At 42.4% G+C, this 18441-nt stretch overlaps 2 protein-coding genes across 5 annotated transcripts in view; both read right to left on the bottom strand.

The window, feature by feature from the left end:
- Positions 1-4006: 4006 nt before the first annotated feature.
- TSTD2 (thiosulfate sulfurtransferase like domain containing 2) overlaps positions 4007-18441 on the bottom strand; it is a 46065-nt gene continuing 31630 nt past the window's right edge. For all 4 annotated transcript variants that reach the window (XM_073549732.1, XM_073549733.1, XM_073549731.1 and 1 more), the window contains 3 exons: positions 11299-11457; positions 8427-8565; positions 4007-5479 (listed from right to left, as the gene is read on the bottom strand). In XM_073549732.1, coding sequence (XP_073405833.1) covers positions 5250-5479; positions 8427-8565; positions 11299-11457 — 528 coding nt within the window. In that variant the 3' untranslated portion in view covers positions 4007-5249. The remainder of the gene's footprint in view (positions 5480-8426; positions 8566-11298; positions 11458-18441) is intronic.
- LOC141052405 (uncharacterized) lies at positions 15492-17506 on the bottom strand. Its single transcript, XM_073549633.1, has 2 exons — positions 17070-17506; positions 15492-16965 (listed from the first exon to the last, which is right to left on the bottom strand). Exons 1-2 carry the CDS (start codon positions 17450-17452, stop codon positions 15639-15641), a joined length of 1710 nt encoding a protein of 569 aa, XP_073405734.1. The 5' UTR covers positions 17453-17506; the 3' UTR covers positions 15492-15638.

The following is an 18441-nucleotide window of genomic DNA, read 5'->3' as shown; positions in this document are numbered from 1 at the left end:
TTTACATTTTCAAAAGGGATAATAGGAGATAACTAATGGTACAATTTGTTACGCAATTTCTCCTCAGTAAACCAATACATCCATATGTGGTTGAAAACTACTTTTGAGTTTAGAATTTGCTGGAATGGTTTGCGGGTGCCATATCACATTGACAGAGCCTCTGAGGTGCCAAAACAGCAGAAACCCTTCATAACTGACTGCATTTTGAAAACTACACCCCTCAATGAATTCATATACGGGTGCAATCAGCATGTTGACACCACAGGTGCCTCACAGAATTTTATAACATTGGGCAATGAAGATAGAATAATTAAATTTTCAACAACTAAAATGTTGTTTTAGCCCCAAGCTTTTAATTTTTATAAGGGCTAATAGGTAAAAATAGACCACATAGTTTGTTGTGCAACTTCTCCTCAGTGCGCCTGTCACGCTTGGACACGGCTATGTCCGGCGGACTACACATCATAAAAGTACAACAGAATGGAAAAAGGAGAGGACTGCCCTAATGGTTGGGAGCTCGGGATGGGACACCTCCTGACACAAACCTGTGCCTCTCACTAAGCTCCCCTAATGCTCTATGCAGGTCCTCCCCCCCCGCTACCTCTCACATGGCTTGTCACTACTAAACCTGGCTAGTGCGCTGGCCAGCAAGGATGCCTGCCTCACCACTGCAGATGACAGGGAAAGAGACAAAAAAATAAGGACAGACAAAAAGGATACTTCTCAGTTTAAAATCTGCTGCCAAGCTCCACAGCAGCAGAGTAAACAAAAACAGGATAACAGAACTACCACAGTGGCAATACCACTGTCACAGGCAAGCTCCACACACCTAGATGGTCTGCACAAAAGGAAACTCTATAACCGACGATCAGCTGGTGGGTCATGTGATGATTGAAAGGGCAGTGGGAGTGGATACCAACCAACATCAGCTGACCAGCCTAATACACTGCCAGCAAGAGACTGACATTAACTCTTGCTGGACCAAAGGAAAAAAAATTACATTTCAGCAGACTCAGGGCTGCAATAAATCCTTTAAGAATTTGTGACAGTGCCAACACCCTACATGTAATTAGGAAATACTTTTCAGGCAAAGTGGAAAGCATAGAAGAAAAGGAGCATCATATTGTAGTGCAGATTTTGCAGTTGTGAGGTTCCAAAACAGCAGTACTGCCCATAAGTAATCCCATTTTACAAGTGATCATGTTGACATTGCAAGTGTTTCACAGAATTTTATACAATTGGTTAAAGAAAAAAAATTACAATTTTACTGTAAAATGTTGTTTTAGCAACATATTTTACATGTTCATACTTGGAAATGGATAAAAATTGCAGCACAATTTTGTCACACAATTTCTGCTGAATATTGAAATACCCCATATGTGGCTGTGCAGTAGTGCTTAGCCACGTGGCAAGACTCAGGAGGGAAGGAGTGCTATTTGACTAATGGAGAACAAATTTTGGAAGAATAGTTTGAGGAGTCCTCATAAAGAGCAGAATTCACCCCTTCAAGTGTCTCCAATTTGGAAATGACACCCTTCTGAGAAATTATGTACAGGTGTAGTGACGATTTTGACTCCATGGGTGTTTTCCAGAAACAAGCAGTAGATGTTGCAGAGTGAAAATTGGAAATTTGTCACTGTAGTGCCTGTACATTGTAGTGCCCAGTACATTGTAGTGTCCATACATTATGTCCAGCTTGTGCTTTTGGAGACATAAACCCCGTAAATTAAGCGGGCTCTCATTGCTACAAAATTGCCAAACATGTGGACACTAAATGTGATTTAAGCACACTTGAGCTCAGAAGGGAGGGGGGACATTTTGGATTTGGGAAGTCAGAATTTGCTGGATTTATTTTGGCGGGAGCCATTTAGCTTTTCCAGAGCCTTTGTGCTACCAGTAATGTGGAAGGCCTCTATTCCATTACCTGATGACTGAAATGAGTGGGGACTTGCTGTTTTGTGGACTTAGTTGAAGTTTTTATTGGGAACATTTTACATAACATTTTGGATCACATTTATCCTGTGCTCTACGTTAAGTACTTACATTGGAGTTTCCATCTAAGGCCGGGGTCACACTGGCGAGGAATACGGGAGAGTGAGAGGCGCAAAAAGCACGCATTAGACACGGACCAGTGATTCTCTATGGGGTCACTCGCACCAGCCGTATATTTCTCCTCAGTATCCTACGCTCCGTGCCACTCGCAGCATGCTGCGATTGTCAGCGTACTACGCCCGTAGTACGCCAATGCAAGTCTATGGGTGCGCAAAAAATACGGATTACACACGGACCACACATGTGACTTGCGAGAAATACGCACCCGGTGTCTTTTAGCAAAGCCGGCAATTCAGTGCCCTAAACAGTAAACTCACACTGACAGGTTTAATAAAGAAATGAAAGAATAGATATAGACACATAGAATACATATACATATATATATATATATGCATTCTATGTGTCTATATCTATTCTTTGGTTTCTGTTATAAACCCTGTCATAGGGCTCCATTATATGTCCATTTTGCAAGCCTGCGAGAAAATCTCACCATACGGATGCCATACGGATTACATACGGATGCTGACATGCGCAAAATACGCGACCACACCTTGATTACGGATGACATACGGAGCACTGTTTAGGGGTCTGTCATCCGTATTACGCATGTAAAATACTGACTGTATTTTGCGCAGGTTAGTGTGACTCCAGCCTTAATCTCCGAATGAGGTGGTTCAGATGAAACCCTTGCGGGATCCATTCACTAAAATGAGGCAGCAGAGTTACTCTGGACACTGTTCAGGGATGTCCTTCAGAGGTGGACAAAACTGTGTGCGCTTTTATGCACGCTTAAAGCACAACTATTTTTTGGTATGTTTTCATTTATTTTTTAAGCTTGTGTTTTTTTTTAAATATCTTTAATTTTTTAAAACTTTACTTTTACTTTATTACTTAGTCCTTCCATGGGGCTTTAACTTTTATTACTCTGATTGCTGGTATAGTGCACTGCAATGCACCAGCACTGAAGTGCATTATACCTGTCAGTGGTGCACTGACAGAAGCCTCTTAGACCATGCTCCTGGCATGGTCTAAATACGCCACCGTAGCTGGCAGACCCAAAAGGTCATCTTGACGACCTCGGGTTGCCATAACTGCCTTTGGGCCCTCGCGATAAAGTCCCATATCGGAGAAAATTTTGCATCAATAGTGATCGGGCCATTTAGTGGGCTAAATCGCCGTGGGCCGTGCGGGCACAGGTTCTGGCTCGGCTATTATGTAAGCAAAGTTCCCAGTGGAACAATGCTCCTGTGCCACCTATGGTCATCATAATGTACCTATATGTTTTTGGTCGCTAACTTCTACTTGACCATGACTAATACGTACATCAAATGTCGTGAAGGGGTCAAAACAAAGAAATGGAAAATTCTGCGATGACTGAGTCAACTACCAGATTTGAATCCAATCAATCATGCATCTAACACGATTAAGACAAAACTTAAAGGAGTTGTTCAGTGTAAAATGAAAAGTCTGCAGTAACTTTGTGTGGCTGCAGATTTATGAACCCTCTGAGCACATGCACTTGCACTGTGACGATTCGCCAATTCCGGGGCAGATGTGACATGCATACTCCTCGGCAGAACCCGTCTGGTGGGCATAGTCACGCTCAACACAAGTGTACATCTGTATTGCACGAGGATGCGTCCAGTAGTCAGGTTCTGCCCCGCAGTATGCATACCGCATACTTGACAGCCATTTTCAGAACGGAATACTCACAGCGCAAGTGCATGCGCTGGGAGGATTCATAAACCTGAAGCCACACAAAGTGACTTCAGACTTTTTATTTTAGACCAGACTTCCCCTTTGAGGCAGAAAGACCCACAAACAAGCAAAAACTGAAGTCAGCTGCAGTAAAGGCATGGCAAAGCATTACAAAGGAGGAAACCCAGCGTTTGGAGACATCAATGGCTTTCAGACTTTAGGCAGTCGTTGCCTGTAAAGGATTCTTACAAAAGTATTAAAAATCAACATTTTATTTATGGTAAAGTTAGTTTGTCCAATTACTTTGAAGCCCCTTAAGTGAGGAGGCTTTGTAGAAAAATGGTTGTAATCTCTAAATGTTTCACAGGATATTTTTGTGCCAATCATTAATTAAACCTTAAAATCCACACTTCAATTACATCTCAATTATTTCATTTTAAATGAAATCACAAACATTCAGTCACTGTCCAAATATTTCTGGACCAAACTGTATGCTGCTCTATTTTTACTAAATATAATGGTACGATTATTATACACTACAGCCCCTCACAGAAATAGCATATTTCTAGAATAAGATTGACATTTGATTTGCTTTCCAGAAAAGCAACAATTCAATTTTCAACATCATTTTCAAAACAATTTTACTGCATGTTTTCACAAGGATACAAACCATAATGTTTCCCTTTGAGTAAATCATGGAATCCTATGTTATTTAATGGTCATACAGGAAACATTAGTACATGTTACATGTTCACAGTCAGCTACAACCTGAGCTTTATTGTTTTTATATTTAGTCCGATTATAGAAAATAGCTCTGATTATGGAAAGGTGTAATGGATGTTGGTGGTGACATGATGTATATTTCTGAATGTAATAAAGACATGCATATTCAAGATCCAGTCCTTTTATTGACCTCGTTATTTGCTGGTGAAATTAAATGGCCTTGATTCAAGCTGTCATCACTCAGTACCACTCACACAAGTTTTCTTTTCTGCCTGATCTCATGGGATCCAACAACAAACTGTAGCAATGACATCATTTTTTGGTAAAATGAGAAGAAAACCTAGTGCCATTGTTACATTTATACACATTATATGTTGTCCTGAGTATAGCAGCACCAACCTGTTATCGAATACATCCAGATCCATTACTATATATGAGATCTTCCAATGCATGGATGTAATGCATTGTTAGAAAAGCACGTTTCGTTCATAATGTAATAATCATATTATTTGATATGGCTTGTTAAACATATTAAATAGGAGATTGTTCATACACCTTAAATATTCCGAAAATTCTCCAAACTTGTAAAAGCATTTTTTTCAATTCATTTTTAAACTTTCTCCAGGACTTAAATTTAGTAGATCAACATATCATATTTGTTTTTTTAAAAGGTTTGTGACTATGTAAGTGATGGAGAATCACTTAAAGCCACAGTGGAAGAATAAATGAGTCTCTCTGGAGATTGCCCTGAAAATCCAGTGATTAAAATTAACCAGTTAGACCTTTTCTATTGGAATCTTGGGTCTCATTTCTGTACATTCACATTCTTCTCTAAATTGTTGCTGGCATAGATCAGTCTGTGTTGTGAGCCCTTTTTCTTGACAGATCGCACAGCATGCTGTAAGGCCTTCCTCGTGACACGTTAGACATGTCAGGACCAACTGGCAGCACCGAGGAGTGGAACATAACTTGTACTTGTCCCATGCAATGCCACAGTAACGACAGGCTAAGCAAACAGAAAAAGAACATTTAAAATTAGTCAAAGGAACATTACACGAGATTTAGCTTTATTTTGAAGGGGTATTCCAACTCCACTGTATATGTCATAAATGACTGATGGATGAGATGCCTATCTCTGGGATGTGGAGAAGAAACAAATTAGATTAGCGATCTATAAAGGCAGGAGCTTTATTGACACGATGTATAAAAACGAATACCTGGTAGCCCATAATGCATTTTAAGCTCTTAGCTAGGCCATCAACAAACAGGATTAAAAAAAAAAGTCACACACAGACCTTCAACAAGCTTTAAAATCAATGGGGTAGTTGCATTTTTCAAAATCATGGTCTCCGGGTGCAGTTTGTAAAAAAATAAAGTGCGCTTTACTCACCTACCCAGGGTCCAGCGCTGAGTCTCCACTGCTCCTTCTGATGTCTGGTGTTGGTGGAATCAGTGCTCACCTCACATCCACAGCGCTGCAGCCAAACAGTGAGCTCAGCGGCTCTGTCTGTGTAGATGGAAAATGCTCAGAAAACCAGCAGCTTGTCCATGTAGATGGAACGCCACTCTCAGAAAACCTGCGGCAGGTCCGTGCATCATTGTCTGTACCTGGACTGCAACACACTGACGAGTGAATATGGCCTAATTGTTAGTGTATTTCAAGGCTGAAGTCAAGTCACATGAGTTAGGAGTCAGGTTCCTGCGTCTGCTCTGCAGGAATCCAGATCCTTACATTCTGCGGTCTCTGGCTCTTTATCTACCGCAGAGGAGATTGCTTTGCAGCAAATCTCTCCAGGGGCTAAGTCCCGCTGTCCTCCTACTGAGCATGCTCATGAGACGGTTTCCCATTGGAGATCGGGAGTCATGTGCTCAGGTCCTGCGCCAGATCTCATTGGTCCATCTCGGAGATCTGGAAGCTTCCGGAACGTCCCGGCTGCTATAAAAAGCGCGCATGGCCGTTCTGCCATGCGCTAGTATAGACTATACTGCTATGTGTGAATGGTGACGGATGTATGATTCTGGTGACTGACTTATTATGAAACCCCTCCCCTCTGATAATATGCATGTGGTTAGGGAATTAGTTCAGCAGTCTGTGCCAGTCTGTGGCAAAGCCTTAGGCCACTGTGCACACCGCACCTCTGCGCTAGCGTCCGACATAGCGCCTGCTTTGTAGCTGTGTCGTCCAGCGGCAGTGTCCTGCGCCGCGCTGCAGTTGCAGCCCTTCTTGGCGTTCGCAGTAGCGACGCCGCACACACGGTAGGTCTAGACGGACGCAGCCCCTCTGTCTTAGTTCCTGCTCCTGTGACCTTATACCGTGTGTGCATTTACCTGAGGCCTGTGACTAACAGGCTCAGCCTTTAGTACGTTTTTGTTGCGGCACCTCTGTGTGTGAACAGAGCCCGCTCTGCGCACTTCGGGTGAAGTTGAACCCGTGCGCATAATATCGCCATATTGCTCGTCTGCCATTACTCAGCAGCGGTTGTAACACCTACTGCATGGTGGACCCCGAGCGGCGAACGCACTTTATTATTATTTTTATTTAGTGCGTTCCGCCGTTCCTAACAACATGTTGCTGCTACAGTGTGAATTTTTGCTGTAATTTTCCGAAGTCACAGCAAAACTGCCTGGTTTTTGCCATGATATTCGGTTGTGGAGTAATTACAGTAAAATCAATGTAGTTTTACGGCAATTTTGAACATCACTGCAAAGAAAATGCATTTTGGCCACAACTTCGGAAACTACACTGCGGCCACAACATGTGACAGCTAAATCCTGTTTGTTCTTTGTTGGCCAATAGTGATAAGCGACCATGCTCAGATATCGTCTTATCTGAGCATGCTTGGGTGTTATCGGAGTATCTTGGGCGTGCTCGAATATTATGTTCGAGTCCCTGCGGCTGCATGATTTGTTAAACAGGCAACCCCCATATGTATTGAGGCTGTCTATTAGGGAATCCCCACGTGTTGAGGATGTCTAACAGCCACAAATCATGCAGCCGCACGGACTCAAACATAATATTCGAGCACGCCCAAGATACTCGGATAACATCCGAGCATGCGCTGATAACGCAGTTTACGAGCACGTTCGCTCATCACTATTTGCCAAGCAATGATTGAGAGCTTGCAATAAACTCAAAACCTGTCAGCAGCTACCAAATGTGTGTTATTAAAAAATTGTGCTAATAAAGTTCCTGACTTTCTAGCTCATTGTGATTTTAGATTTTCTTATGATTTGTTCATTTGAAGTTTTCCAGCATGTACGCGACACAATCCTGTGAGATATCACTGCTAATTATCTTCTCCATGTTAGTTGGTATGTGGGGAATTGGTATCAGGGGGCAATAGGTGGGACCCACAGCTATCTTTGTGGCATATCCTGCTCTATGCCATTATTATCAAAATATATCAAACCTAAAAAAATACTATTTTGAAAACCGAGCAATGATGGCTTAACAGAGAATTCTAAAATAATTGAATCTTTAGCAACTTTCTTAGAAAGAATTAATCTATTCTTAAAACTTACACATAGTTAGTACTTAAAGCTGGCTTGGATTACATGTTTATGTAGTTTTAAGAGTTTTGTCAGAACATCACAATTTTGTTACGTTCCACCCCTTACCAAAGTGATTGCTCAAATTTTCTCAGATTTCAGCAATTCATAAAAATAGATCACATAGGCTGTATTTTGTGTTATCCAATCCTTGGAAATAAAATGGTGCTCAACAAGTCTGTATCTGCCTATTCCCCAGTGTTTCCTAAAATAAGAAAGATACTCTATATACATGTGAATGAGCCGTTTTGCATTTCCCATTACAAAGCCAAACCTGGAAAGAAGCAAGCCGGAAAAAAATATTGAAAGTATTGCTGTAATTTGATGAAATTTGATAAGATATTGAAGTTTACCCACAAGATGTAAACGATCAGGAAACTTGTAGATCTTAAAGTAATACTTACTAGATATGATGTCATCATTACTTGATATTGTGAAGCGTCCATCAAAGACAAACAGTTTTCCCCGGAAAAATCCATCTGGGAATTGTTCTAAGTATTTATGAATGCCTCCCTTAAGTTGGTATATTTCTTTGCACAAAGCCTTTCATAGAAAAAAAAAAAGATATATACTTAAAGTAGCCTGTTGTAAATAAATAGCAGCATTAAAAATATATTATTATATTATTATTAATAATTATAAAAAAACATAAATGAGAGACAAAATCCACAGTTGCTGTCAGTTTAGGGCCTCTTTAATTTCCAGAATGGCATTATAATGAATTTTCTAGTGTAAAATGTGCGCTAGAATCACTATCTTTACAAGCAGGTGCATAGCTTTAGGGAACGCAAATCCCCAGCTACCTCAGATCAGGCACAGTCAACACATTTCAGGTGTAATTTGAATTCTTTAAATGGGGTACAGCCAAGTGCTCTTAAGATGTCTATCAACATAGTGAATTACAAGGTCTCCCAGCAGGTTAGCAATGAGAAATTTATATCACTACTCTGTACAATTCAGAATGACAAACTCCCCTTGTACTAAGCCCTATCTGTTTTTTGTTAGAAAATTAGGGGAAGTACAGAAAGAAAAAAGTTGCAAAACGTTTAAGTGACGGCACAGCATTTTATCTTAATTAACCAGACCACCTGCGGCACGCACGGAGAGGAGGTAACAACAAGCATAGGAAGCTGACAGTCCATTGAGGTACAAGGCCAGGTGACCGGAGAGTCACAGCCTGGCTTCTCTGAACATCTCCATGGAGCCAGCTGTCCAGTGGGTCCCAATCCTGGCTTTCCCAAACATATCCATGGGGCTCAAGTGTCCGGTTGGTACAAATCCTGACTACCCAAAACATATCCATGAGTTCAGTGATGGTCAATGGAGTAGATCTGTATTCTTTCAGTCAGTGCCGTGGTCTCCTAAGCTGGCATCCTGTGGAATGTAAACCTGTATCCCTTGTGAATTAGCCATGATGTTCTGGCAGCTGTCTTGCAGAGTGTTCCTGGCTGTGGTTTTGTAAACAGTTTCTGGTTCTTTGGATCTCTTGAATATTTGTATGTATGTGGTTATAGAGGCATATATATATAGTTTACAGTTCACAACTGATCTTCAAGCAATTATTCACTGGTCAAGGAGAAGGGGTGATGATTTTAACTCTCGTTATCTGATTATTTAGTTTATCTTTTAATGTATGCAGGTCAAAAAACTGCATGGCCTGATATAACGTGTAATCAGCAAACGTCATTGTTCAGTGACCCTGCATCCCTTTTTTGCAAAGATAACATTACAATAAACTGTAGGAGCTGATATAATAGGTAAATAACAACCATTCATCAATTTCTAAATATCTATTTAACCTACAAGAAGAGTCAACATTTCAGACTCTTGACCAACTGAAGAAAGAATCATATAAATTCAAAAGTCAACATACAGAGAACAGTCTAGTCTGCCTGGCTTACTGAAAATAGATGTCTGGTTAATTAAGATAAAATGCTGTTTCATCACAGTTTGCACAAATACCCATTGCATCACATTTTTTACACCAAACAACTGGCACAGAGGGATGTGAAATACCCCCAATGTCTTACTTTTGAGCACTAAATTACAGAGACCATGTTAGCATGATTTTGTAATATAAAGTAAAGACATGGCTGTAATGGCACTGTAATACTGATTACATCGATACCTTAGGTTAAAAAATTTGCTTTGTTGTTGTTCTTTAATCAGCATTTTAAGCTGTTAATTAGATTTTGGTGCACAGGGGCCGGACAGTCTGTAGTTCCATTGGGTCTTCTCCTCACTGGTGAGATTTCAAACAGAGGAGGCAGGTCATTCAAAGACTGGAGGCAGGAAGAGGGGCCAGGAATCACAGACAGGGATGAGAAGACCCCCGTGTACAGTCTAGCCTCTGTGAACTGAAATCTAATTAGCAGAAAACTGCAAATGGTGATTAACAAAGAAGCACAATATGGATTTATTCACCAAAGGTATCAATTTAATCTGTGGTACAGTGCTATTACAGTCATGTCTTTATATTACAAAATTGTGCTGAAACATTTTTATAAGCTAAACCTATGTAAATATTACATCTAATGTAGTGTGTGTGTGTGTTAATATACTTACAGTTTTCTCTGATCACTGTTCTGGTCATCTTCTCAATAACCTGACTACAATTTTGACTCTCTGGATCACACTGGGGTTTAAGTGTGAGCAGGAAGTCGCTTTTATAATGTAAGCCTAACCATGTTTTGATGCTCCGTAGACTTACATTGCAAAAGCGACGTCAGGCTCACACTTAAAGCGAACCTGTCAGCAGGATTTTGCTAAGTAAACTACAGACAATGTCACATTGCCACTGTTATACTGACTAAAAGGATACATGGGGTGAAGAAATCCATCTTGTGGTTCTTGTGTAATCAGTGTTAGACGTTTTCAGTTAATGAGATGTCCGTGCTCTGGGGCGGGACTGTAGGCAGAGTCTTTTTTTCCCTGCTCTAAGCTGGAGAAACCAGGAAAAGACCTGCCCACAGGTCGCTCAGAAGCCCAAACAGTCTATCTCTATGATGAGGAAGATGTTTGTTTGCTTTAAACCAGTGTGATTCAGAGTCAGAATTGAAGTCACATTAGTGAGAAGAGGACCAGAGCAGCGCTAAAAACCAGGGAAGACGACAATCAGTAATTATATTAACACACCTTACACTACATTACATATACATTAACACAGCCTTAGCTAATAAAAATTAATGGAAGTGATTCTTTGAAACAAAGTCAGAAGTGATTACAAAAGCTGGATAAAAACTTAAAGTTGAAAGAATGAAAAAAAAATCGTGTCACCTTTGACCTGAGATAAGCAGAACCCCGTTCACAGCGAATTCCACCGGTACAGTACATTAGCACAGTTTTCTCCTTAAAAAAGTCCAGATTTTGATCAACATAGCTTGGGAAGTAGCTGAATTTCCTGATGTCTGGAGCTAGGCAGTTCTGGAACTGTCCCTGAAAAGGAACAAAAGCCATAAAAAGTCACAACCGAATCAATGATAAAACTATTATTGGTTATTCATACACAGCAGCAGGGATGGACTGGGACAACAAAGTAGCCCTAGCTCATCAATCCCACTAGCCCACATACTGTAACATCCCTCCACTCCCCACATCACAGAAAAATAGCAGCGCAAATTGCAAGGCTCAGCAGATTTTGCTTTTTGTTATACTACGTTTCAACCATCAGCAACAGATATCTGTCAGCTCTGCCTTACATGTTAACACATTCAGTATTTGGTCAGTATTTTACCTCAATATCTGTAAGCCAAAATCAGCAGTGGGTGATAAATACAGAAGTGGTGACATGTTTCTATTATTCTTTTCCTCTGACTGTTCCACTCCTGATTGGTACTTCCCAAATACTGAATTACTGAATGTGTGAGCGTGGCCTTATTAAGGGACACTCGGCTCGGCAAAGCGCTCCTGTGTCCTCCAAGAGAGTCACTCTCAAATATCTCTAGGCTCCTCTGTTCTCCTGCACACTCTTAACAGAATCTTATCTCTCAGTGATAAAAACCACCTCTCCACCAATATTTTCTGTTGCTAGAAACCAGGGAGGCATCACACACATTAGGATGTCAGACAATTCTACCGAAATTGGCAAGTTTGGCCTACTTTACTGCAATGTGAAGGGGGTCCTGGAGACAGCAGTAGACAGCTGAGCCCAGTAATATGTCAAACTGTAGATGTCATAACGTCATCACTGTAGCCTAAAACAGAAAGCCAGCAAGGGAGAGAAGGTGTGGGAGTATAGAGCGGTGTTTCTTATTTTTGCCTATATATTAAAAACATTGAAACTGGGAAAACCGATTTAAAGCACCACTCCAATTTTTTTTTTCTTGCAGCGCTGGAGAGGTGCTACTAATATAAAATCTCTGCAACTAATATTATACTTACCAGCTGCCGTCTTCAGCTCTTCCCAGCACAGCTCCGATTCCATAACGCCATCTTGTGACTGTAACTTCTGACTGACCAGAAAGTTAGAGTTAGCGGTCATAAGCTCTCAGTGTAAGTCTATGAGAGCCAGAACAAGGCCTGGAGTGAGCCGCTAGGTCACAAATTGCTGGAGACCGACCGGAGAGGTGCAGATAAGAGCAGAAGACAGCGGATGGTAAATATAAGACTATGTGCAGGGACCCTTACAATAGTAGCACCAGTCCAGTGCTGCAATAAAAAATAAATAAAAAGGTGCTGGAGTGGTGCTTTAAACAACCATCTGGCTGCTGCATATTTAGCAAAGCAAAATGACTGCAAATACCTTTCTATAGCTGGATGCAAGCCCCTTAGGCCAACACTTAGGCCGAGACTACACGACCACTTTCAGGCTAGTTTCACACTTGCTTCTTTTTGCAGCGCGTTTTTCCCGCAAAAAAACGCATTAAAAAAACGCATACAAATGCATACAAACGCTGCGTTTTTTTCAAGCATTTTTATGTGCATGCAGGAAAAAAACGCAGCGTTTTTGTGCGTTTGTATGCGTTTTTTGTGCGTTTGCGTTTTTTTACAGATTTTGGAAAAACCCCACAAAAATGAAAAAACAACCATTCAACAACACACAAGACCAATGGGACTGCATTGTGGGTGTGGTATGTTAATATATAGACCCTGTCTACAGTATTCTTCACATTTGCTTGATTCTTCTCGTGACCATGGATCTGCGCTGGAAGAGTTTTCACTTCAACTTGGATTTGGACATCGCGATGGCTCAGGCGTATGCAGTTGCTTGCCATGAACAAAGGAAGAGAGAGAGGCAGCGAAGACGGCGGCGTATGTGGATACATCCGATTGTTGAACTCCGGGATAGCCGTGGGGCATACCACACCCTCTACAGCGAGCTCCAGTCAAACCCGGAGAAATTTACAGATTATATCCGGATGTCCCACGAAAGTTTCATGGATTTGCTTGCTCGTGTCCAACAATCCATCCGGAGACAGGACACACAGCTCCGTCGTGCGATTCCTCCTGAGGAACGGCTACTGGTGACATTACGGTATGTTTTAAAAACCAAGGGGTGCGGTCTGATGGTTTTTTTTTAAATTTAGTATTCAAAACCTTGGGTAATTAGTTTTCGTGAATGTACTAATATTTTATTTTATAGTTTTTTAAAATAATATACATAAATATTAATTTTACTTCTTTGTCTGTTCACAGATTCCTGGCGACTGGAGAAACCCTATCTTCACTACACTTCCAGTACCGTATTGGAATCTCTACCTTGTCTGGAATTGTTGCTGACACCTGCCGGGCTCTCTGGAAAGTTCTTTGTCCAGAATTTATGCCCCTGCCCACCGCTGAAAAGTGGATGGAAATTGCTGACAAATTCTGGACAGTATGCAATTTTCCCAACTGTTTGGGAGCTGTTGATGGTAAACACATACGGATCATCAAACCCCAAAGAACGGGATCTGAGTACTATAATTACAAAAAGTACTTTTCAATAGTACTCATGGCGATTGCGGATGCCGGATGTATGTTTGTAGCAGTGGAAATTGGAGCATTTGGCCGTGGTAATGACTCACAGGCTTTTAAAAACTCAGACATGGGCCAGAGGTTGTATGGCAACCAATTTAATTTCCCTATGCCACGGCCTCTTCCTCACACCGAAGCTCCGCCACTGCCCTTTGTAATGGTTGGCGATGAGGCTTTTCAAATGTGCGGAAACTTACTGAAACCCTACTCCAGCCGGGACTTGGACCACACCAAAAAAATATTTAATTACAGGCTGACCAGGGCCAGAAGAACTGTCGAGTGTGCTTTTGGGATTCTCCAGATGGCGAATTCTGGGCACGGCCATTAATCTTAAACTTGAAACAGTCGATGAGGTGGTGAAGGCCTGTGTGGTTCTACATAACTTTGTGATGGCTAAAGAGCACCCGACCTTTGAACTGGACGATGATGCTCCTAACCCATTGCCTGAATTCACTCAGCACACTCTCAGGTCATCCGTTGAAGATGGCCAAATGAGGGACCAATTTGCGGCCTACTTTATTTCTGATGTAGGACGGGTGCACTGGCAAGATGAAATGGTGTAATGTTTTTGTTTGTTTATGGTAATAAAAAACCTTATTTGATACCATTACTGAGTGCACTATATTTTTTAAACTCCAATTAAATAAAAAACTTCCCATGTATAACTGAATTTTTTGATGTTCACACACCTGGGCAGGTAAATACACATACGAGTTAAAATGCAGCATTGCTAGTCTGCGTGAAATATATTGGAACGAGCAAAGCTGCAGGCCATGAATCAGGAAACCAAATTTTTCCAAGAGAAAATTGTGCAACTAGTTGAAAAAAAGTATGTGATTTTCTCAAAACACAACCCTCAAAACCCAACCCCAATGAAAGTCAATGGTGAATACAAGTCAGCATTGAGTGGATGAATGTAATCTGCTCCATTCCAACTTACAAGTTATTACACTAGGCCTTGGAATAACTATACTAGGCCGTGGTATTTCAAATATGAGTATAGTAGGCCTTGGGCCTACTAGTATAGTCATATGTGAAATACCACGGCCTAGTATAGTCATACCAAGGCCTACTCGATTTTTAACAACTAGCATCTTGTTTCACAAAAAACAAACTGGTGAAACTAGAAAGAAACTTATTTTTTAGACAAGTTTCAACAGTTTGTTTTTCATGAAACCAGATTCTAGTTGGTAAAACTAGAGTTATTACACTAGGCCTTGGAATGACTACACTAGGCCGTGGTATTTCAAATATGAGTATAGTAGGCCTTGGGGCTAGTAGTATAGTAATATGTGAAATACCACGGCCTAGTATAGTCATACCAAGGCCTACTGTAATAACTCGATTTTTAACAACTAGCATCTTGTTTCACAAAAAACAAACTGGTGAAACTAGAAAGAAACTTATTTTTTAGACAAGTTTCAACAGTTTGTTTTTCATGAAACCAGATCCAAGTTGGTAAAACTAGAGTTATTACACTAGGCCTTGGTATGACTATACTAGGCCGTGGTATTTCACATATGACTATACTAGGCCTTGGGTTGGTTTTTAACATGTATTTACCCATCAGTGTGTGTGAGCGGCGCAAACAACATTAATGAAACTTTTTAATGGTGAACCACAAATGTAAATTTATTTTTAATCAAAAAAAGTAAACCAAAAAATTATTTTTTACGGCGTTTGGGGGCAGATGGTTTCAATTTGGGGGTGTGCAGGGAATATGCAACACTTGCAGTTGAAGACGGTGTTTGAGGGGAAAGGGCAACAAAACTTGTGGGGGAAGGTAGTCCAGTTAAGGGAATTAAACTAGGAACACTTGGAGGAGAGGAAATCTGTTCAGGTACATTAGTTGTAATGGCATGTCGCCGTAGGCTTGTGTGCCTGGACCGACTTTGGCCCAATGCCCGCCTTGATAGATTTCGCCTTGAACTAGGGGCAAATATTGAGTGTAGGTCCCCCGTCTGCTGGTGTGGCTGCTGCTGAGGTGGCTGCTGCTGCTGCTGAGGTGGCGGCTGCTGCTGAGGTGGCGGCTGCTGCTGCTGAGGTGGTTGCTGCTGCTGCTGAGGTGGCTGCTGCTGAGGTGGCTGCTGCTGAGGTGGCGGCTGCTGCTGCTCTTCGTTGGCAGTGCTCGTCCTTGCAGGAGGACTGGTGGCGGCAGTGATGGTCCAGGTTTGCAGAGTGGTGGTGGCAGGGCTACTACATGTTGTTGTAGCGGCAGGGCTGTTCCATGTTTGCCTAGTGGTGGCTGAGCTCCACGCATGCATGGGAGTGGCGGTGGTGCTCCAGACAGGAGCAGCGCTTGCCATGGTGGTGTCGGTGAAGTGACCAGCTGCACTCAGACTTGTGGTGGTGTAACGGTGGGTGTCCTGGCTTTGAATAGAGGTGTCCGTGCAGTGGTATGCAGCACAAGTCGGTAGTGAGGTGAAGCGAGTCAATGGTGGCACAGGTGGAAATGACACCACTGACTGCTGACCGTACCGATTATGCTGCATAGCCTGCAAGAAAGCATTGTTGCAGGCCTGCAGCACATTCAGCTGTTGCTCAGGACTAAGGTGTTCCGCCATGCCCTTTTCAATCTTACTAAAAAAATGGTGTGCTGGTCTGTTGAGGTCGGCCTCCAGACGGTCAAGGCGCTGTTCTACAGAATTGAAGCGGTGTTCAAAGTGGTTAAAACCACGTTCCATGAGTGCAAAACCGCTTTCAACTCTGTCGGACAGTGACTTGAGGCTGGAATTAAAGGCCTCGCTCAAATGCATAAACTCGGGCAAGACATTCCTGTCCAAGGCCCTCTGCCGCTGGCGGGTAGTGCCCGCATAACCAGTGGCAGAGACCTGGGACAGGGGAACACCTGATGGCCCAGCTTCCTGGTCACCAGCTGTGTGTGTGGCTGACCTGCAAGGTGCTTCCTGGCTGTCGGATGGCTGGGACGGGTCAGAGGACGTCCGAGGAAGGACCGCTCCAGGGCCAGGTTGCAGGGTGCTGCTCCAGGTGCTGTGGAATAAAGGAAAATCATTACTACCATGCCTTTACAAGAAGCATCAGCTGTGGATTAGAAAAACACAGATTAATAAAAACCCAAAATTTATAATACTTACGATCTCGTGGCAAGGACCGGTCTTAGGAACTGCAACGCGCGATAGTGACGGTATCTAGTTCTGGTCCTTGACGCAGATCCACTGCGAACCTGGCCCTCAGCACGAACATCACTGTTGAAGCGGTCCTTGATCGAACGCCAACGTGTTCGGACTTTGTCCACTGTTGTTAAAAAAAAAACAGTACCGTCAAGGACAACAGTCACTGCGGCACAATATAGCAATACAATACTCAAAGCAGTCACTGTAGACCCCGATGACACTGTTGGGTTTCCTGCTAGAATACACCTAGCACGAAACCCAACAGTGCCGTCAAGGACAACAGTCACTGCGGCACAATGTAGCAATACAATACTCAAAGCAGTCACTGTAGACCCCGATGACATTGTTGGGTTTCCTGCTAGAATACACCTAGCACGAAACCCAACAGTGCCGTCAAGGACAACAGTCACTGCGGCACAATGTAGCAATACAATACTCAAAGCAGTCACTGTAGACCCCGATGACACTGTTGGGTTTCCTGCTAGAATACACCTAGCACGAAACCCAACAGTGCCGTCAAGGACAACAGTCACTGCGGCACAATGTAGCAATACAATACTCAAAGCAGTCACTGTAGACCCCGATGACACTGTTGGGTTTCCTGCTAGAATACACCTAGCACGAAACCCAACAGTGCCGTCAAGGACAACAGTCACTGCAGCACAATGTAGCAATACAATACTCAAAGCAGTCACTGTAGACCCCAATGACACTGTTGGGTTTCCTGCTAGAATATGCCTAGCACGAAACTCACCAGTGCCGTCAAGGACAACAGTCACTGCGGCACAATACAGAGCAGGGAAATACTCACTAAACGCCTTTTTGGAGGATGCTGTGGCGCTGTCCCAGCCATCCATCAACGCTGCGGCCACCTCATTCCATAGCCGCCGGGTCACCACAATGTCCTTGTGCAGCCGGTCACGGCTGTCCCACAACGGCGAACGCTCCTGGACCAGGCTGATGAGCTGCTCATTATCCAGGTAGACGTCTTCATCCCGTTGTGAAACCTAGACAAAACACATTCATTAGAATAATCAAATTTAAATTGAATAAAAAGTTACAAAAAAAGAAACATAAAAAAGAGTAAAAATAGAAGATAAAAAATAAAGAACATTACAAATCATTTGATACATACATTCCGTATCACCACCGGGACTTGGCTTCGCTGCTCCTGCTCTTCGCCCTCACTAGTCCCGTCCGCAGAAGATGATGATGACGATGTCTTAAAAAAGTAGAAAAAAACGTAAGAGATTTGGAGAAGCAGCAGATATACTTACCAGATGCACGAAAATAATCACCTCACGGTCTGCTTGCGCCAATTCCTGCCGCGATG

This window comes from Dendrobates tinctorius, unplaced genomic scaffold (genome assembly GCF_039654945.1).
Source record: "Dendrobates tinctorius isolate UK_male_01 unplaced genomic scaffold, ASM3965494v1 ptg000160l, whole genome shotgun sequence".
Classification (NCBI taxonomy): domain Eukaryota; kingdom Metazoa; phylum Chordata; class Amphibia; order Anura; family Dendrobatidae; genus Dendrobates; species Dendrobates tinctorius.
Note: the sequence above shows the minus strand (reverse complement) of the source record. Positions and strands in the feature narration are given on the sequence as shown.

Coding starts and splice junctions, on each gene's coding strand:
- LOC141052405 (XM_073549633.1), bottom strand. CDS start 17,452: ATGTCATCGGGGTCTACAGTGACTGCTTTGAGTATTGTATTGCTACAT. Junction 16,966..17,069: donor CCGGTCCTTGCCACGAGATC/GTAAGTATTATA, acceptor TTTATTCCACAG/CACCTGGAGCAGCACCCTGC.